Source organism: Staurois parvus, unplaced genomic scaffold (assembly GCF_062004578.1).
Source record: "Staurois parvus isolate SC_StPar_1 unplaced genomic scaffold, SC_StPar_1.0 ptg000438l, whole genome shotgun sequence".
In the NCBI taxonomy this organism is placed as follows: Eukaryota; Metazoa; Chordata; class Amphibia; order Anura; family Ranidae; genus Staurois; species Staurois parvus.
In genome coordinates, this window is record NW_028318234.1 from 4,933,713 (window position 1) to 4,955,712 (window position 22,000).

The 22,000-nt window shown below is 41.7% G+C and overlaps 1 protein-coding gene across 2 annotated transcripts in view; it reads left to right on the forward strand.

Annotated features, from left to right (window-relative positions):
* Nucleotides 1-22,000, forward strand: part of FYB1 (FYN binding protein 1) — a 128,645-nt gene that overhangs the window by 74,887 nt on the left and 31,758 nt on the right. Inside the window, exons 8-12 of one of the 2 annotated variants that reach the window (XM_089687823.1) lie at nt 2,571-2,712; nt 6,500-6,516; nt 9,209-9,272; nt 10,855-10,986; nt 20,060-20,079. In XM_089687823.1, the coding sequence (XP_089543949.1) occupies nt 2,571-2,712; nt 6,500-6,516; nt 9,209-9,272; nt 10,855-10,986; nt 20,060-20,079 (375 nt within the window). The remainder of the gene's footprint in view (nt 1-2,570; nt 2,713-6,499; nt 6,517-9,208; nt 9,273-10,854; nt 10,987-20,059; nt 20,080-22,000) is intronic. The other variant, XM_089687824.1, reaches the window with a different exon arrangement.

Consider the following 22,000-nt stretch of genomic DNA (forward strand, 5'->3'; position numbering starts at 1 on the left):
TTTGTGCAACAGGGAAATGGTGTCTGTGTACAGATGGACGCCATTTTGTTGATTTCCAGGTGCATCTGTTTTAGAGAATATTTGGTAAGTCACTGTCCCTGAAATATAAATAAACCCCTAAGTGTTAGAGCGAATGGATTGTCTTTTGAATGGTTAAAAAAAACAGAAAAAAGTTTTTTCTATTTTAAGTTGCAATAATAAATATACAAGCAAGTAGCCATATTTGCTCATTACATATAGTAAAAAGTGCTAGATGATGGTTGTGCTTTACCACTCCTTATCACCATACAAGCAGACTTATTAACAAGAAAAGAGATTGCAATAGGCCACTAAGCTCCTCTTAGTGCCTGATCTATACATCTCAAAATATAAACTAAAATCTCCCAAAAACTTTCTTTGTCTATTTTGTTTTCCACTCAAGTCTTTACCTAATTGACTCTGTCTTGGCAGTGCTGGACCTTGTCGAAAAAAGAGGGAAAAGGCACACAGTGTTCTTGTGAATGCAGATTGAGGAGCTCCAGTATAGCTGTTCTAAGCTGAGAAAATTGATCTTAGTTTTGTAATTCCTGAGGTGGGTTCAGGAATTTGGAGGCTTCAAAGAGTGTTGGGAGGGAGGACTCCTTTAATCCCATGTCCAGGTTTTATCGGACAAAATTACACAATTCCAATGCACACGTTCCTGCAACAAAGAGTGGCTATATGTGTAGGTGGGTGCTGCAGTGACCATCGGCTGGAACCAAGAAGCATCACAAGGGAAGATTGTCAACAGCACACCGAGGTTCTCCGGTATGGGTCCGAAGCTCTAATAAGTAATCACATAGTTACAGCAAGAATGTTTCGGAGTCTCGCTGGACCCCTTCATCAGGTATGTGACCATTACAGCAAGAACAACATTTCGGAGTCTTGAAGGACTCCTTCATCAGACATATGACCAATGTCAGATGCTTGATGGAGGGGTCCTGCGAGACTCCGAAATGTTGTTCTTGCTGTGACTATGTGATTGCTTATTAAAGCTTCGGAGCCATATTGGAGAACCTCGGTGTGCTGGTGGCATTCTTCCATTGTCAGGCTGTGTGTGCAGGTGTGCACTGCAGAAAAACTCTGTAAATTTCAGCACTGAAGAGGAAGATGACCACAGTATGTATGATATACAATGGATCATGAACTTGGCCAGGAATGTGTAGTAGATACTGCCCACCTCAACCGGGGAAGTCTACATAAAGAACAAACAGGAGGGCACAAATGCATAGTGCATTACCAATGATATATTGTTCACAAAACATATATGCCAAATGGATACTCACAGAAGTGGAATTTAATATTGCAAAAAAAACACAAGATGCCACTGCAAGGGGAATCACATATGTCCATGCAACCCAGCTGGACTGACCATCTGATGCATTTTGGAGGCATAACTCCTTCCCAGGGGTGAACTGACAACTCATGGGGCCCCCGGGCAATAGGGGATCCTGGGGCCCCTGTGTCCTTGCCCAAACTCAAAAAAGCCTATGAAAAAGGTACCAGGGGCATCTCATGGGACCCCCTACTGACCCCGGGCCCTCGGGCAGTGCCCAAGTTTCCAAATGGTCAGTCCGCACCTGCTCCTTCCTCCTGATATGCTAACCCCTTGGAGGGTCAGGCCTCCCTCTTTCCCCCTGCAGCCCACTGGGACACATCACAGGTCCCAGAAGACTGTGGCCCATTCACAATTTGCAGTGCACTTCACGTATGCTCAGTATGGGACCAGAGGTGAAGCCACAAGGCCTCACTACTGGTTTCCTTTAGTCAAGCCAGAAGCTGATTGAAGAATCAGCTCTTTTTAGGACACCGCTGGATCCCTGGACAGTTAAGTGCCCTAATATCTCTTGGACTGCAAGCTCCAAGGAGCAGGACTCTCCTAACCCTCTTGTATTGAACTGTATTGTTGCTTAGCTGCTGACTTTTCTTTTTTGGGAGAGGCAGAACTCCACTTTTATGTAATTTTTTTTCGTGTTTCAAGTGATGAAACCCCTGCAAGGGGAACTGTATTTGAACTTTTAGTTTATTTTGTAAATAAGAATGGGCCAACAAGCCCTGATCAGTATTTCCTGGCTACAGTGAACTCATTGGGAAGCACCACACCTTGAGCCAAACCCCAGAATATCACACTAGTTTATGCCAATTGCCTTCTTTTTATTTCTTTATATTTTTATTTTCTACCTTGACTATTATTATAACTTCTCTGAAGTAACACATAATTTCAAAGTCCCCAATTCCAAGCAGCCAATCAAATGTCATATTTTTATAGTGGTGTTCACAAGCTTTTTGCCTATTGATTGCTGTGTGTGCTACTGTTTGCATATCACCCTAATCAGTAAACCAGTGTGTTATTGAAAAATAATGTACATGATAATTGGAAGACTAAAGGAAGGGGAAGGAGTTCTTTGGTGAACTTGAGATGGACCTCGGCTTCTGTAATATTACAGAATTATACTAGAGAGCAGATTGAACATCATTATTGCCACATACTGCTGAAAAAGTAATGGCACATATAGTGATTTTGCCTTTTTTGACATTGTTTATGTTCTTAGATGGTTACATCAAAACGACAATGGTGAATGTTGACTATGACTCACTAAGGAGAAGAAAAACAGTAACTATGACCATTCCCATAAAACCAGATCCAGACCAGGAAATTTATGACGATGTTGGAGAAGATGAGGCCATCAACAAGTAAGAACCACAATTCGATCCTCTAACCATACCCAAAACTCTTCTCTGTTATTTCAATGGAAATTTAGTGCTGCTGGAGTCTGAGGTGTCTTGGATCTAAATAATGTTCTTCACCATGTTTTCTTTCTGTGATGTTTTGGCATGAAGTAGAACACTAGGAAAATCCAAGGATACCAGATATATTACTCACATATACCTTCTACATGCAGACATCCTCCAGGTGCACATTTAGGTTTACTAACCTCATCTCATGGTTAAAGAAACGTGGCCTTGGGAGAAACTCATATATACCAAGACACCAAATTGATGGGACTTTAAAAAAGTTTAATTTTTTTTTAATAAAACACCAAAAACATGGCTGAACACAGTACATTCCTGGGTATTAACTCATACGTATCTCAAAGCATTGCTCTACTATCAGTTTATAGAGAATCATTTTATGGTAAATATGCTCAACCAGACAATAAAAACGTTTAGAGCTGTTATTCACTGAGTCGACAAATACTTCTCAACGCATTTCACGAACCAACGTCCACTTCCTCAGAAGAAGTAGAGGTGTTCTATATCTACTGTACATGTACATTCAGTGTTTACAAACCAGCCAGCATAAATTACAAAAATGGCATCCAAACAAAAGAATGTCTTACCCAGGGACTTCCAAGCTACTGGAGAGGTTTGGTGTTGGTTTGTATATTGTTTCTGTTTCTTGTGTCGGGTTGGTCTTCCCCAAGGGGACATATACACTATATACCTATATTCCCCTGATGGAACATAAGCATCATCACCAGCAGGGTACAAATTACATCAAATGGAAGAAACCCTTCAGCAATATTCCCTCCTGCGCTTCAGCTCTAAAAGCAGTCTTTTCCTATTCTGGTTCCACGCACTTCTCTCTCTCTCTCTCTCTCTCTCTCTCTCTCTCTCTCTATATATATATATATATATATATATATACAGTGTTTGTATTTGTGTATATGAATGTGTATATATATATATACACACATGACTTTTTCTCAGTCGGAACATGGGGGAAAGCAATTCCAGAACCTCCAGTACTGGAAGTATGTAATAGAAAGGAGTGCAGGGTGTGCTGAAGAGTCATTGATGTTGGCTGCTGGGGGATCTATTGCTGATGGGGGGAGAATCTCTTGATGAGGGAAAGGTCTATTGTTTCTGAAGGGTCAATTGTTGCTGGAAGTGATCTACTGTTGAGGGAGGGGTCTGTTATTGCTGGTTGCTGAGAGATCTATTGTTGCTGGCAGCAGGGGATGTTTTTTACTGCTTTTTATGTTTTCTTTAGTAAATTCCATACAAATTACTTAAAGCCACAAAATGATACTTGTTTCTGTATTCACTAAAAGGAGTGGTACTGGTAGGTGGGTAGCCATTGGAACCAAAGGATGCTGCTCCTAGGTGGCTAGGGGACATAGACAATGGGTGACTCAGAAGGGGAGAGTTCTTGCACCTATTCTCTGGGAATTTTGCAATTCCCTATATACTCACCGACCACTTTATTAGGTACACCTTGCTAGTGCCAAGAAAATATCCCCCACACCATTACACCACCATTAGCAGCTTGAACCATTGTTACAAGGCAGGATGGATCCATGCTTTCATGTTGTTTACGCCAAATTCTAACCCTACCATCTGAATGTCACAGCAACCAGTCTGCCCATTTTCCTTTGACCTCTGACATCAACAAGGCATTTTCATCCACACAACTGCCGCTCACTGGATATTTTCTCTTTTGTAGACCATTCTCTGTAAACCCTAGAGATGGTTGCTCGTGAAAAGCCCAGTACTTCAGCCGATCTGGCACCAACAACCATGCCATGTTCAAAGTCACCTAAACCCCCTTTCATCCCCATTCTAATGCTTGGTTTGAACTTCAGCAGTTGGTCAGTGAGTGTATATTAATATATAAATATATTTTTTTTAATATACTGTATATATAGATATAAACTATAATTCCCAGACACTAGGTTCATCACTTAAAACACAACTGCCACAAATAGGGTGACTTGTTGGGCTTTGACTTTTGACCTTGTTGGTGTGATACTAAAGGTAGCGTTACTTAGTTAGATTTCTTGGACCTGAACTAGAGAAATCAGTCACTTCCCCCATTCATACTTAACAGTATGGATTAAAAAATCTATGCTGCTGGCTAGTGTATTCAGACAGCCGCAATACCTGCCTGAACACCTGAACAGTTTAGCCAACAATTTTCCTTCCAATTGGCCTCTGTTGTTTTAATTGAAATTTTTGAAGTCAGTTGGTGCTGACAGGGTCACCCACAGCTAAAATTTCTCCTGATTTTGCCGTAAACATCTAAGATTTATATGGCAAGGTTAAGGCTAACTAGGCAATCAGGGTAGGAGGGTGGTGGCAAAAAAAAAAACTTTGAAAGCTTGAAAATAAAGCCACATACACTATATTGCCAAAAGTATTGGGACACCCCTCCAAATAATTGGATTCAGGTATTCCAATCCCCTCCATGGCCACAGGTGTATACAAAACAAGCACCTAGGCATGCAGGCTGCTTCTACAAACATTTGCGAAAGAATGGGTCGCTCTCAGGAGCTCAGTGAGAGCCGTGATAGGTTGCCACTAGGGCAATAAGTCCATCCATGAAATTTCCTTGCTAATAAATATTCCACGCTCAACTGTTAGTGGTATTATAACAAAGTGGAAGCCACTGGGAACAACAGCAACTCAGCCACGAAATGGTAGGCCATGTAAAATGACAGAGCAGGGTCAGCACATGCTGAAGCGCACAGAAGTCGCCAACTGTTTACAAAGTCAATAGCTGAAGACTAACAAACTTCATGTGGCCTTCAGATTAGCACAACAACAGTGTGTAGAGAGCTTCATGGAATGGGTTCCATGGCCGAGCTGCTGCATCCAAAGCTTATAACACCAAGTGCAATGTGTCGAATGCAGTGGTGTAAAGCACGCTGCGACTGGACTCTAGAACAGTGGAGACATGTTCTCTGGAGTGACAAATCATGATTCTCTGTCTGGCAATCTGATGGACGTGTCTGAGTTTGGCGGTTGCCAGGAGAACATTACTTGCCTGACTGCATTGTGCCAAGTGTAATGTTTGGTGGAGGGGGGTTATGGTGTGGGGTTGTTTTTTATGGGTTGGGCTTGGCCCCTGAGTTCCAGTGAATGGAACTCTTAAGGCATCAGCATAAAAGACATTTGGGACAATTTCATTCTTCCAACTTTGTGGGAAGAGTTTGGGGATGGCCCCTTCCTGTTCCAACATGACTGCACACCAGTGCACAAAGCAAGGTCCATAAAGACATGGATGAGCGAGTCTGGGGTGGAAGAACTTGACTGGCTTGCAAGGAGTCCTGACCTCAACCCCATAGAATACCTTTGGGATGAATTAGAGCGGAGACTGTGAGCCAGGCCTTCTCATCCAACATCAGCGCCTGACCTCACAAATCTGCTTCTGGAAGAATGGTCAAACAATCCCATAGACACCCTCCTAAATCTTGTGGACAGCCTTCCCAGAAGAGTTGAAGCTGTTATAGCTGCAAAGGGTGGGCCAACTCAATATTGAACCCTACGGACTAAGACTGGGATGCCAATAAAGTTCATGTGCGTGTAAAGGCAGGCCGACCAATACTTTTGGCAATATAGTGTAAGTGTCTGCATATTATGTACAAGTCTACAAATCCATCCAGCACACTCATAGCACTGAATGTGGCTAATGTTTGAATATGGTGTATGCTTAAGAATAGTAATACAGCTTAACATTATTTTCTTTCTTAATTCACAGCTCTGGCGGGAACTCGTGTAAGTATCATATGGTTGTATGAAAAGGCTAATCGATCATACCGCTTATTACACAACTTCAGGTATACAACTATAACATAAATGGTAGAATGCAAACTGACAGACTATTACAGCTACACAGCATACAGTTCCAATATTAGGGTGCATCTATATGGGTGCAGGAAAGGGGCACAGGGGGGTTTTGACACCTACCAAATGGCCTCCAAACATGGAGCTCAGTATTCATGTCTGCATCTGGTGGGACTGGCTTTGCAATACACTGAGCGGAGTCATTCCAAGACATAAAGGTACAGTACAGTATATGCTTCTCCTGCCATGGTGTTTGTAGTGGGTAACACTACTGGATACTTTTCTCTATCTGTACAAGCACTAAATCACAATACATTTAACATCTCTTCCATTCATGATTTCATGTGGTGTGGTCACCTTTATTCTAATTATTTTAATGAAACATGTCATGACAGACATATTAGGGCCACCACTGATAATCTCCTTCTTCAGATTTTCCTTGTATGGGTCAAATTACATTCTAGAAGCACCCTAAGTGTCAGCCAGCAGTATTAAACCCAAAATTCAAAAATCAATTATATTGATTATATTGCAGCTTACTAAACCCTTAATGTGATGACTGTGTTATCACTTGGTGATCTGGCCAGTAAGTCTGTTGTTTTCCAATTTTCTTTACCAGACCAAGCCATCCAGAAAAAGTGGCAGTTAGAGGGTTGGGCCTAGTCATTTAACACTCGCAGGGGTGCTTACAATGGTCAACCTTTTATTCCAAAAGAAAAAAATAAGCTGTCGCTGTAACTGCTTAAAAAGTTTTAGCTGTAGTTCAGCATTAATTTGTTAGTCAAGTCCGTCCAAATTCTGTAGTGCATGTAAAACTACCCTCTCCCTAGGCTGATAATGCTGCTGTCCAAAAGTGTCTCCGAAGCTCCTCCATCCAGAGTGGAGACCCCCTAAGAAAGTATGTGTGTTACTGTAGGGATCACCAGGTGAAAATAAAGGAGGAAGAAAACCAATGCAGCCATTACATCTAAGAGCTGGAAATCTGCAATATATTACATTTTTGTACTTGAGTTTATACAGTATACGAGCTTTGGAAGACCAAACGTAGTGGCAAGGCATGGATGGCCGGATCACCCTAAAATCCTATGACAGCTATTTCCCTATGAAAACTTTGGTAGGTAGCCTGGGAAGACCCGCAGAGATTAGCCAGATTGACAGTCAGAGGCTGCAAATAGATCTAAAAACCTATTTCAGAGAGTCACAGATAAAGATTTTCTGGATAATAAAAGGAATAACATCTTGTAGTGTCTACTTCAATGCAAGGATTTTACTGTACATTTACCCTTGGTGCACACTTATGCGGTTTTCAGTGCATTTTCCAGTTCGCAGAAATGCACTACAGTCCATTTAACGTGATTTCCTATTGATCTAGTTCACATCTGTGTGTTTTGAGCCGGCATGTTTTTTGGAAAGTGCCAGGGATTTGGATGAGACTCTGTTTGGGTGCAACTTTGATGCGACTTTGGATGGGTGCAACTTTGATGCAACTTTACATTCTCTAGCACTCAAGTAGCATCAAAGTCACATCAAAGTAGTGCAGGAAACTTTTTGTGTCTAAAGTAACATGTTAGGGTTAAATGTTAGGGTTAGGGTTAAATGTTAGGGTTAGGGTTAAATGTTAGGGTTAGGGTTAAACCTAAACCTAGCCCTTAAACCAGGGGTGTCCAAACTTTTTTCAAAGAGGGCCAGATTGGATGAAGTGAACATGGTGGAGGGCCGAACATTTTTCCGAACATTCTTTGAACCATTACAATTAAATTCAAATAAATTATTTTATGCCAAGTTAATTGCAAACGACATACTTTTCATTTCATAACATTAAGATCAACTGACAGCTGAGTTTTCACAATGTATTGAAAATAAATTTAAAAAAAACTTACCTGCACTAATGTGAAGGGTGAAAAAGGGTGAAAAAGGTAGCTGGAGCTGAAGTCTCTGCTTGGCAGCCGGGAGGGGAAGAGAAACACACTTCACGCTGGAAGCCCGGCCCTGACGTCACCGCCCTCTGTAGCTCCCAGCGCGGCGCAGTCACGCATGCGCACTGCTCTCAAGCAGAAGACTGTCTGCCACAGAAGGGAGGGCCGTGCGACAGCCGCATTTACACAGACCAGGGAGAACGCGCCGCAGTCAGGCATGCGCACTGCCCTCTGCTCTCAAGCAGAAGACTGTCTGCCATAGAAGGGAGGGCCGTGGGAGGGCCACATTACACAGAGCAGGGAGGGCTGTTGGAGGGCCGTATTAAACCGACCCCCGGGCCGTAAATGGCCCGCGGGCCGGACTTTGGACATGCCTGCCTTAAACCTAACCCTAACATGTGACTTTGGACACATAATGGTTCCCGTACTACTTTGATGCTACTTGAGTGCCAGAGAGTTTAAAGTCGCATCAAAGTTGCACCCATCCTCCAACGTTGCATCAAAGTAGCACCCATCCAAAGTCTCATCAAAGTCAATACTTTCCTATTGGCAAAAAAACCCATCAAAAACACAAAATACACCACAAAACGCAGTGTGAAACTGCACAATCCGCAATCTGCATAGATGTGAACCTCGTCTTTTAATAGCAGACAGGTTTGCTTGATGAAAATAGCGCTGATTTAATGCTGGACATTTTGTTTGCCTAGTCTTCCCACCTCCGCCAAGTGATGATGACATTTATGATGGAGTTGATGACGACCCCCCTGACAGGTATGTGTATATTATTAAAAAAATACTAAATTTCCTACTATCACTTTGTGAATTCCAGTAGTTCAGCACAGGATAGTTTTTTCTATTATTTGCTGCTGTTGCAACTAGTGAGACGTACTATGAAAAAAACAAACTCACCATAATATGTCCCATGTTCATCTTTATCTAATAAATACCGACTTCTCATATTTCTCGGAGACTTTAACCAAAAGATTTCTTGTATTCCTCCGCTCTGCTCAAAGTGCCAAGGGATTGTTACTTCTCTGGCTGTATTCTGTGTAACATTAAAGGCAAATTCCAGGCAAATGCTAAATACATCATTCATTTGAGCTCTTTTACCTTCTAAATCATAGGTGTGAAACTGGCAGCCCTCCAGCTGTTGCTAAACTACAAGTCCCATGAGGCATTGCAAGATGGGCAGTTACAAGCATGACTCCCAAAGGCAGAGGCATGATGGGACTTGTAGTTTGGTAACAGTTAGAGGGTTGCCAGTTTGACACCCCTGTTCTAAATGATTTGTACTTCAGTCCATCTAGTCCCGACCTTTATGCAATTTGATAAGGTAGCACAGCCAGCCTTGTGACCTGCATTTCTCTACTGCATTTTAAAAAATACAGCTTGGTCACCTAGGAGACAGCCCTGTCCCCAGCCTTCCAGGACAAGGAAGGTGACTGACAGCCTCAGCTGTGCATGTTTCCTTGTAAAACTGTGTAACGGGGTATGTATATTCTCTCCACTCAGGTCTCAGATTACACTGAGCTCTGTGCTCTGTACTGTGCAATATGAGATGCCAGATTCCCTCTCCCTGCCTGCTGGTGCTGAGAAACAGCCTTTGATCGGTGTAGTTTGAATGGCTATAGAGATGAGAAGGCTGTGGATAGACAAGTACATCTTATGTTCAGGGATTTCTTTCAGCTTTCTGTATCATCTTAGGCTCACTTAGGTCACTTCAGAGGGTATATGTAAGGGTTTACAACCACACAGTACAGTTAGATCACCCCTGTCTCCAGTCTGTGGTTAAACAGTAATAGAGCTGCAGTACACCAAATGAGCTTCACCTTCTGCTCACTCTGCTCTTTCCTTCACTCAGCATGTTCCTTATCAGCACATGTGTATGCTGCACACCTGATTGGCCCCTACTCTTCCCCCATATCTCTTGGCCTGAGTTCTACTGTAAGCAAGATCACAGAAGGCTGATACCAAATTTAATTCAAATACTTACACAAGTCAAAACTTGATGTACACTCATTTATTTTTGTAATGAATGCACAACTACACTGATCTTTTTTTACATCTGCCTGGACTTCAACTTTGAATATACGAGGATTCTTCAAAACATTTTTCAAGAACCTTTTTTGAGTACCTCTTGTATGATTAATTCAGCCAGAAAAGTGAAACTCCTTGTATTAGGGCAGGTAAGCAGAGCCCATAGGCCTGGCCATCCACATCCCCATGAGATCTGAGAAGTAGGAAGTGATTCTATGCCTTTAGGAAATGACTCTGTCAGTTGGTGTTCTGATGTTGCTATGTCCCTTGAAATATGAATGTCTGAACTGAACGGTGTACTCTACACACTGCAAAGCTCTGTACCACAGGAGGAAGAGAAAAGCGGCGCGTGGTCCTGGTTTAAGAAGCGGAAGGGGACCCAACAAAAACAGAAACATGTCTCCGAGAAAACAGAGCCTGAAGACAGTGAAGAAAACGAGTTTGCTTTGTAAGACGATAAAGCCTTAAAAATGGCGGCACCTCTGCTTACAGCAATCAGGCTGTACTAATTCATTGACATAACTGTGCTACTGTTCCCAATCAATAGGTTCCTATCTGCCATTAATCATTCGCTTCTCTGTCAAAGATTAACCAAATTCACCTGATCTGTGTTTGATTCACTGTTAAACTGTAATCTAACAAAGTGACCCAATGCTGTTACAATGAAAGGAAATTTCAGTATGGAGGAAGCTACATTCCAATATGAAAAAAAACATTTGAAAGTGGGGCAAGGGTATAAATAAATTAGAATATCATCAAAAAGTTAATTTATTTCAGTAGTTCAAATCAAAAAGTGAAACTCATATATTATATAGATTCATTACTTTTGATGTTTATGGCTTACAGCTAGTGAAAACCCCAAATTCAGTATCTCAGAAAATTATTATATTACAGAAGACCAATAAAAAAAGGATTTTTAATACAGAAATGTTGGCTTACTGAAAAGTATGTCCATGTACAGTATAGTATGCACTCAATACTTGGTCAGGGCTCTGTTTGCATGAATTACTGCATCAATGTAGCATGGCATGGAGTTGATCAACCTGTGGTACTGCTGAGGGGTTATAGAAGCCCAGGTTGCTTTGATAGTGGCCTTTAGCTCATTGCATTGTTGGGTCTGGTGTCTCTTAGCTTCCTCTTGACAATACCCCTCAGATTCTCTATGGGGTTTAGGTCAGGCGAGTTTGCTGGCCAATCAAGCACAGTGATACCATGATCAGTAGCCTCCCTAGCGGTCTGATTATGTCAGTATTTCTGTGCTCAATGCGGTACATTTTTTTGCATGGAAATATGTTGTTTTTTATTGTAGGCCTGTAATTTTTAGAGATAACTCACTGAAATCTGTCCGAACAAGAGTCTAGTAAACATCCCGGGTATGTTAAAATTTGAAACACGAAATAATAAATTATAATTTAATAAATAATCAGAAAAAATAATAATATAATAATAATAAATTTAATTCAATAATATAATCAAACCAAAAACACTGAAGTTTGAAATATAGCGCCAAGTTCGCACATCACTGAGCAAAGTCGCAAAATCGTTTTCAGTGTCTGATGACGAATTTGCCCACGAATCATTATCACTCAATTCTGCAAGTGGTTCAGATTTACTATCGCTGTTCTCTAGCTGGTCTAAAACCGCTTTTGACCTAAAGGGACACTTTTTGGACTCCATGGACGTTTCTCAGTTTCCAGGCAGAAAGAACAGTAAAAATGCAGGCAGGGCACAGGGCAAAGCCCCCTAGACAAAATGTATGTGAAATGGTTTGATACAGTAATGTTTTACTATGTGATTTAGTGTATTTAGTGAATGTCACTTTATCGCATTTTAAAATTTTCCGCTGTTCCGTCCCCGTACGTATTGATGTCGCAGGGAACGGAACCCAGAAGACGGATGCCGGCATCGGCCGGAGGACATTGCCGGGGACACTGCAGGGGGGACATCGCGGGAGCGAAGAACAAGGTAAGTGAAGAAGAGATCCCGGAGCAGTGCTGCAAGGTATTCCCGAGTGTAGCTCGGGGTTACCGCTTGTGGTGCTGAAACGTTACCCCGAGCCAAGGGCGGACTGACCATTTGGAAAATCGGGCACTGCCCGAGGGCCCGGGGTCAGTAGGGGGCCCCATGAGATGCCCCTGATACCTTTTTCATAGGCTTTTTTGAGTTTGGGCAAGGACACAGGGGCCCCATGATCCCCTATTGCCCAGGGGGCCCCATGAGTTGTCAGTCCTGCCCTTCCCCGAGCTACACTCAGGAATACCGCCAGGGAGGTTAAACCAGGTATTGGTAATTTTGGCAGTGTGGGTAGGTGCAAAGTCCTGCAGGAAAATGAAATCAGCATCTCCACAAAGCTGGTCAGCAGAGGGAAGCATGAAGTGCTCTAGAATTTCCTGGTAAAGGGCTGCACTGACTTTGGACTTGAAAAACACAGTGGACCAACTGTGGAAACTTCACACTGGACCTCATACAACTTGGATTCTGTGCCTCTCTTCCTCCAGACTCTGGGACCTTGATTTCCAAATGAAATGCAAAAAGTTATCTTCATTCGAAAAGAGGACTGTGGACCACTGAGCAACAGTCCAGTTCTTTTTCTCCTTAGCCCAGGTAAGACAAGGAATGCGACAATTGTAGTCCATGTCCTGGATACATCTGTGTGTGGTGGCTGTTTTAGCACTGACACCAGCTGTAGTCCACTCTTTGTGAATCTCCTTAAAATTCTTGAATGGCCTTTGATGCACAATCCTCTCAAGGCTGCAGTTATCCCTGTTGCTGGTGCGTTTCTACCACACTTTTTCCTTCCACTCAACTTTCCATTAATATGCTTGGATACAGCACTATGTGAACAGCCAGCTTCTTTAGCAATTACCTTTTTAACTTACCCTCCTTGTAGAGGTGGGTCAATGACTGTCTTCTGTCAACTGTCAAGTCAGCAGTATTCCCCATGATTGTGTAACCTACTGAACTATACTGAGAGACCATTTAACCTCTTCCTTACTGTGCTATAGCCAAAAGAAGGCTACAGTGTGGTTGTCTAGTTCTGGGAAGATGTCCATGGACGCCACTGGTGATCACTGTGTTCTGTGGACGTGATACGGTAAACGGACAATCACATTTTATCACATGATCAGCTGTGTCCAATGACACAGGAGATCACCGGGTAAATACAGTTGCTGGTTATCGGCTGCACTTTCCTCATGCTGTCACAGTGCCACATATCAGTGCCCATCAGTGTCGCCTATCAGTGTAGTATCAGCAGTGCCAGCTCATCAGTGCCGCCTATCAATGCCACCTATCAGTGCCTCCTATCATTGCCCATCAGTGCTGCCTATCCGTGCCACCTCATCAGTGCCCATCAGTGCTGCCTATCAGTGCAGCCTCATCAACGCACATCATTGAAGGAGAAAAATTACCTGTTTGCAAAATTTTATAATAGAAACAAAGAAAAACTTTTTATAGTGCAAAAAATAAAACACCCAGTGGCGATTAAATACCACCAAAAGAAATCTCTATTTGTGTGAAAAAAAATGATAAAAATGATATATGGGTACAGTGTTGCATGACCACGCAATTGTCATCCAAAGTGCGACAGCACTGAAAACTGAAAATTGGCCTGGGCAGGAAGGAGGTATAAGTGTCCAATAGGCAAGTGGTTAAAGGCTCAGGAAACCTTTACAGGTACTTTGAGTTAATTAGCTGATTTTTCACAATATTCTAATTTTTGTTGATACCGAAGTTTGGGTTTTCACTAGCTTTAAAGAAATGCTTGACATATATCACTCTGTGTGTAATGAATCAATTTACTATGAGTTTCACTTTTTGAATTAACTTTTTGGTGATATTCTAATTTATTGAGATGCACCTGTATATGGCAATCAAGTCAAACCAGGACTTTTGAGTTTATATAATAAGAGAACAAATTTCAAGGAGTGGAAACTGCATTTATTTTTCATCATACTTCCCTGCTGTATACACTTATCCCAGCGTTAAATGCCTGGAAAGCTTTGGCATAGAATGAGTTGTCAGCATGCCTGAACCATCCTAGGACAGCCAGGCATTCCTTGTGCTGAATATTTACAGGAACGACTGCTGTGGGCTGGGAACCACCACGGCCGAGATTGTCACTGACGGATATACAGCAATCTTTGAAATGTTTACACCAATGTTTCAAATATTTTACCGTGGTTGACCTCCTCATCACCATACTTTACTTGAAGTCTTCTGTAGATATCCATGGATTTTACGACTTCGTACACAAGAAACTTCATCACCACACGCTGTTCCATGCACGCACTAACACTGTTGTCTGCCATTTTGATTAACAGTCTCTGGACTGGTCTGCTACATGTGCGCTGCCTATCAGTAATAGGACACACTTGCCACTTACTACTGCATGTCCTACCGCCATGCTAGCATTCCTTTTTATACCTGTAAGTTCCGGTCTGACTTGAATAAATATATATATATATATATATATATATATGCTTAGAGCAGTGACTTAATTTGACCTCACCATCACCTAATTAATTATACTTCTCAAGCCATATAGCAAAGAATCTAGAGCTTCTAAATCTTGCAATAAGAGCAAACAAGCCTGGAAAAGCCGATTTTATGTTGAGTAAGCAGATGTATAGTTAGGCTACAAACCAGCGGTGATGTGCATGCCTCCCCAGGGGAATATGTTTCTCTTAATTTTTTTCAGATGTTCAAAGCCAAAATATTGGCAAGGATGATGAGAGTAGAGTGAGTAGCACCTCAGAGGTGGGACCTTGTTCCAAAGGAGTGGCATTTTACCACTGCCTTAGTTGATACAAAATGCTTCTGGAAACTAGCTGTTCAAAAGTAGCACCTATAGGCTAAAACCACAATGATTCATTATCTGTAAACATCTGGAAAGGACAAGACGTACTTTTTAAGCCAAACCAGAATCATTGTCTTTAAAGTGGTTCTAAAGGCTGAAGGTTTTTTTACCAGTGGTCCTGGCTTCTCCCCCCTGCTGAGTGCCCACAATAGCAAGCCTCTTGAACAGGCTCCTTCCTGTGCTGAGCTCCCGTACATTCACAGAGTTTGGCTTGGCCCTGCACTCCGCTGTCTCCTCATTGGCTCACTGTTTGTTATTGACAGCAGCAGGAACCAATAGCTCCCATTGCTGTGTGAGCCAATGAGTAGAGAGCATGACCCAGGGAGAGACACTGCTCTTATCCCCAACACTGGTTTGAGGTGGGGCTCAGCTAAGTTTAGAGGGGGGGGGGACTGCACCCAGAAGGTTTTTTACCTTAATGCATAGAATGCATTAAGGTAAAAAAACATCTGTCTTTAGAACCACTTTAAAGCGGAGTGCCATCCAAAAGTGGAAGCTCCCTCCGCTTTTCTGCCTCCTCCCCCCCCCCCTCTGCTGCCACATTTGGTACCTTTTTGGGGGACGGGGAGAGCGGGTATTTGGTTTTGAAGGGTACCCGCTCCCACTTCCAGCTCAGTTCGCTGCAGCAAAGTGAGATGGAAGTTGACCTCCCTCCGCAGCCCTCTGGGACACTTCAAAGGTCCCAGATGACTGTGGCCTATTCACAAATAGGCGCTTGCCCAGTAGAAAGCCAGAGGTGAAGCCACAAGGCTTCACTGCTGGTTTCCCTTAGCCAAAATGACAGCACCAGCACCCGACAGCCAATTGAAGAATCGGCTCAGGGTGAGGACACTGCTGGATGCATGAACAGATAAGTGCCCTAATATTAAAAGTCAGCAGCTACAGTATATATAGCTGCTGACTTATACATTTTTTTTGGGAAGTGGCGTGGGCCGGAACTCCACTTTAAGTAATGTTTGGGGAAATCCTTCACATATAGATTAGCTATTGCATCGCTATTTAAAATGAAGTTCCACAGCATCCTTAGATCACATCTGAGTTAGGAATACCGTTATTAAAGAGACCCTGTCACCAGCTTGAAAAAAAAACAGTCAAGCAAGCACTGACAAATCAATCATTTCAAATGCTTACTTGCATTGTTTTTCCTTTCCATTATGATTTTTATTGACTTGCAATGTGCTTCGGAACGACTCCGGGAAGAGTCAATTACATAGCACAATCCCCTCCCTTCTTGCATGTCATAGCCTTTTCCCCTTCTGGGAGTGTCTAATATCTTAGTCTATCCAACTATTTCCCCACATAATCTTTTATGTAGCAGCTGTGGAAGTAGCAAAGGGTAAACTCTAGAGCAGTTATTTTCAACCAGGGTTCTGTGGAACCCTAGGGTCCTCCCAAAGATAGCAAAGGGTTCCTTGAGCTTTAGCTAACTGATCTCCCATCTGATGGCACCTGGCACCTGATGGCACCTGCATAGTTCCATGCACGATATGTTTTTCATGCCAGCTGTTGGCAGGTAAGGTGGAGAGTGGGCATGTTGGAGCATGGTGTGACAGCCCACTGGTTTCTAGCCACTTATCTGGGGCATGTGGCAAGTTCCCCCCCATACCACTGAGCCCATGGTGGCTTCCCCTCCTTCTCACCCCTTGTCCCAGTCCTGACTGCAAGGCAGTCGTGTAAAGAGCACTTTCCCAATGATCCTCGGTGGACTAATCTTACCAGGTGCTCCCCGAGACTTGAGAAAAGCTACTCTAGAATGTCATTTGGATTACAGCTCTGAATCTGCTGGGGCAGCTGACATACCACTCAAGATGGTGGCACTCAGCAGCACTCAGAACTTTTGAATGTCTACATAAGGGAGGATTTTACTGATAAATAACATACATAAAATATTTAAAATGCACACATCATTTTAAGGGAATATTGTTGTAGAAATTAGAGATCTGGGGACGTGGCTTCTTTAAATATACTCAGTTAACTCTACTGAAAAGGGTTGGTACTACTAGGTTCCACTGTCTGAATAGCAATTTTGAAAAGGTGTGCAGCTACACTGAATACTGGCATTGCATTACTGCCTGTTGAGTCAATAGTGTGAAAGGGGACATGTAAGTGATTTGCAACCCTGGCTGACTAGCCTGGCTCCACATTCTGCAAGTACAGAGAGAGATAAAACTGAGATTAAGCTGTGTATTTTACTTCTCATTTACAGCTTCCTGGTATTTTCACTGAACGTTATTTTTAACACTACAGCAAATAAATATATTGTAGACAATTGTGTGCTCCCAGCCTTGTGGGGAAGGTCATTTTCTGTTCCAGGATGACTGTGCCCATGTGTACAAAGCCTGCTCCATAAAGACATTGAAGAGGTTGGTGTGGAGGAACTCAAATGGCCTCTACAGAGCCCTGACTTCATTCCTATGAACACCTTTGGGTTTAATTGGAAGACAGAATATACACTAGGTCTTCTCATCTAACATAAGTACCTGACCTCACAAATGCTCCTTTGGCTGAATGGTCAAAATTTCCCACCAACACACTCCAAAATGTTATTGAAAGCCTTCTCAGAAGAGTAAAGGCTGTTATAACCACAAAGTACGGTACTAGAATGGGATGTCCGACAATATACAATATAGGAATGATGGTTGGGTGTTCCCATTTGGCTATGTATATTGGTTATAAAATATTATCATGAAGTTTTATCATCATATATTATCATGAAACTTCCACAAAAAACAACATTTTCATCTTTGAAAAACTGCCATTTGGTTTTCCTTTGAAAACCTTCGACATAAAAATATCACATGGGTATCTACACCTCTACGCCAATATACAGACCATGGATGTCAGCCACAACATCTCAGGTTGCTATAAACTCCAAAAGCATAAACTTGAAGAGAGAGCCGGAGTCTGATAACAGTCTTTCACAGTCATTTATCTGAAAAGAGGTAAAAGCTCTGGGACATCCAAACAAACTCAGCAGAATTCTAACGCATTTCAGCCATAGCCTTAGCATACTGTATGTGACTAAGTTGCAGGAAAGAAAATTGCTCGATTCCCCCATCAACACAGTCAGTGTTGATGGGGAAATCTCTCCTGCAGAGAGTTCTCCCGGCCTGGGGGGGGGAGCTATCCTTACCAGGGGAACACAGTGAATACTGCTAGGTGCTATAATAGCTGCTAGCAATAATTGCATGTAAAATCCGACAGGCTTTTTGTATCCAAGTTGTATGAACGATCAACTTGGGTTCATTCAGCCTGCCCACACATGGTTCGAATTTGAACCATCTATAGCCAGCTTTGGGCTTTGACTGAAACATGTTAGCGCTCTGCTGGGTTTGTTTGGATGTCCCAGATCTCTTATCTTTTACCAAATAAAGTACCATAGAGGTTTGTTACTGGACTTCAGATCTCTTCAGCACCGAAGCGAGTAAGATCCTACAATGAAGTTTGCTAAACACCTTGCAGTATTTATTGCATTTATACTGGGGGCTGCTTCAGGTTTTAAACAGATCCCAACTTTCAGTTTTTACATCTTACCTCCAGCTACTTTCTACTGATATCGTATCAATAGGACATAATCAGTAACAGCACTTGTTTCCTATCTGTTCTAATATTCACTTACTGTAACACATTTCTGTGATTATACTAACTGTGGTGTGCCATTGTATATAATATTAGATATCATGCCTCTTCTCTTGAAAATGATTGATTTTTATCATTCTACAATATTTATGTGACTTTCTTTTTAATATTGTTCTAACATAAAAAAACTATATAACTTTTATATAAAATCAATATCAATCAGAGTGGTAAATGCAAATATGACTGATGTAGATTTTGGAAGCAGCTTATTCTGACTGATGTCACTATATTTGGCCTTTCTCAGGCTGGAGGCTGCTGATTTCAGCAACACTACAAACTATTTTTACGTGTGCCTGTAGTGCTCAAAGGAGGAAGATAGAAAAGAGAGTTTTTTTTACTTTTTTAAATTTATTTTAAATATGTTAAACTCTTAGTCTTAAAATGGCTCTGCCATAAGAGAGGAATGGGCCTGCCATTATCTTTATCATTAGAAAAGTTGCTTGTTTCCCAACACTTTGTGAATCACAGACCCATAACAAGCATACTGTATGAGTTTTAAACTTTATCAAATACTAAGTGGCCCTCAGCGTACCAAATATAGAAAAAAATATATGTAATTATACTGTATTGTGAATCAACTTTAATAAACAAAACTACAGTGAAAGCAGTAAAATAATTAAAACATATTAGGCTCCATTCATACTTGTGCGACTTGTCATGTGACTTTGGGCACATAACACAGCCCATGTATTTCAAGTGAAGCCATTCAAATCTGTGCAACTTAAAGTCGCAGTGACTGTAAAAAGCTCCCTGCACTAATTTGATGCAACTTTCATGCGACGTGAGTGCCATAGACTGCAATGTAAACACTCAAAAGTCTCATGAAAGTTACATCTTAATGTTATCAATGTGACAGTTGTGCAACAGTAAAAGCCAAAGTCGCACCAATCCAAAGTTGCGTCAAAGTTGCAATTAAAATCACATGACTTAGGAGTTGCACAAGTGGGAATGAGGCCTAAAGGTAATATATTTTGAAATGATGTGTACAACTAGTAATCCAAATTGTTTTCTTTATATTTTACAGGTCACACTCATCCATTCCTGGTAAGCAATGTTAAAGTCTATTCTTTAGCTTGTCACTAAATTGTGCATTCTGGTTTTACTGAATCATTGGCTGTGCTTCATCAAAGGAGATATGGGCCACAATTATCATGGTCACACTTTCGGGGCTGATTTACTAAAGGCAAATATACTCAAATAGTTTTTTGGCTCCTTTTTAAATCATAATGATAACAGAAATCACCCAAATGGCCTGGATCAAAAGTTTCCCTCCCCTGGAATGTTTGGCCTTGGTACAGACACACAAGATGACACACACGGGTTAAAATTACAGTTAGAGGTTAATGTCCGCATCTGTGGCTTTTTAAATTACAATTAGTGTCAGTGTATAAATAGTCAATGAGTTTGTTAGCTCTTACGTGGAAGCACTGACTAGGCTAGATACTGAGCCATGAGGATCAGAAAATAACTGTCAAAAGTCCTGCGTAACAAGGTAATGGAACTTTATAAAGCTGGAAAAGGACATAAAAAGATGTCCAAAGCCTTGAATATGCCAGTCATCACTTCCACTAAGAAGTAGAAAATTCAGGGACCTTTTGATACCAAGCCAAGTACAGGTAGACCAAAAAAGATTGCAGCCACAACTGCCAGAAGAATTGTTCGGATACAAAGGGAAACCCATAGGTAACCACAAGAAAAATACAGGCCGCTCTGGAAAAAGACAGTGTGGTTGTTCTGAAGGAGCACAATATGATGACACTTGAACAAAAATAAGCTGCATGGTCGAGGTGCTAGAAAGAAACTTTTACTGCATCAATGACACAAAAAGGCCTGGTTAGGCATGTCTAGGTGTTGTCAGGCATATTGTAACCAGGCTTTTTTGTGGCATTGGTGCAGTAAAAGCTTCTTTCAGGCACCTCGAACAGTTCATTTTTGTACAAGTATCACCGTATTGTACTCCTTAAAAACAACCACACCATCTTTATCCAGAGCAGCCTGTATTTCTTTTGAGGTTGCTTGTGGGTTTTTCTTTGAATCCCGGACAATTCTTCTGTCAGTTATGGCTGCAATCTTTCTTGGTCTACCTGACCTTGGCTTGGTATCAAGAGATCCCCGAACTTTCCACTTCTTAATAAGTGATTTAACAGTACTGATTGGCATATTCAAGGCTTTGGACATCTTTTTATTTACTTTTCCATCTTTATAAAGTTCCATTACCTTGTTATGCAGGACTTTTGACAGTTCTTTTCTGATCCCCATGGCTCCATATCTAGCCTAGTCGGTGCTTCCACGTAAGAGCTAACAAAATCATTGACTATTTATACACTGACACTAATTGCTATTTAAAAAGCCACAGATGTGGAACATTAACCTCTAATTGGCATTTTAACCCGTGTCTGTCACCTTGTGTGTCTGTACCAAGGCCAAACATTCCAGGGGATGTAAACTTTTGATCATGGCCATTTGGGTGATTTCTGTTATCATTATGATTTAAAAAGGAGCCAAAAATTATTTGATAATAAATGGCTTCATATGATCATCATCCTTCAGTAAAAGAGCATTTTTTGGCACGATCAGTCATATTTTCAATATCAACTGTACTTCGGGGGACATTTTTGTTTTATTTTTGTTTTTTAATAAAGGACTTGTCAGAGACTGTCTCCTGTCATTTTTCCACTACACTTTTTTTTGTGTATGGGTAGTGATACCATATACCCCATACTCATTCACATAGGGGGGTGGAGGCGTGGGGGTTCATCTCAAAATCCATACCAGACCTGAAGGGCTTGGTATGGATGGGGGGGACCCACATGTTTTTTTTTTTTTTATTTGCTGGGTGGTGCAGGCAATTCTTTCTACATGCAGCTGTCAGCAGGGAACCCCGCTGACAACTGAAACAATAAAGAATGTTTTTAGTAGCAGTGTGGTATCTTACCGCATACTGAGATGTGGTAAGATACCACAG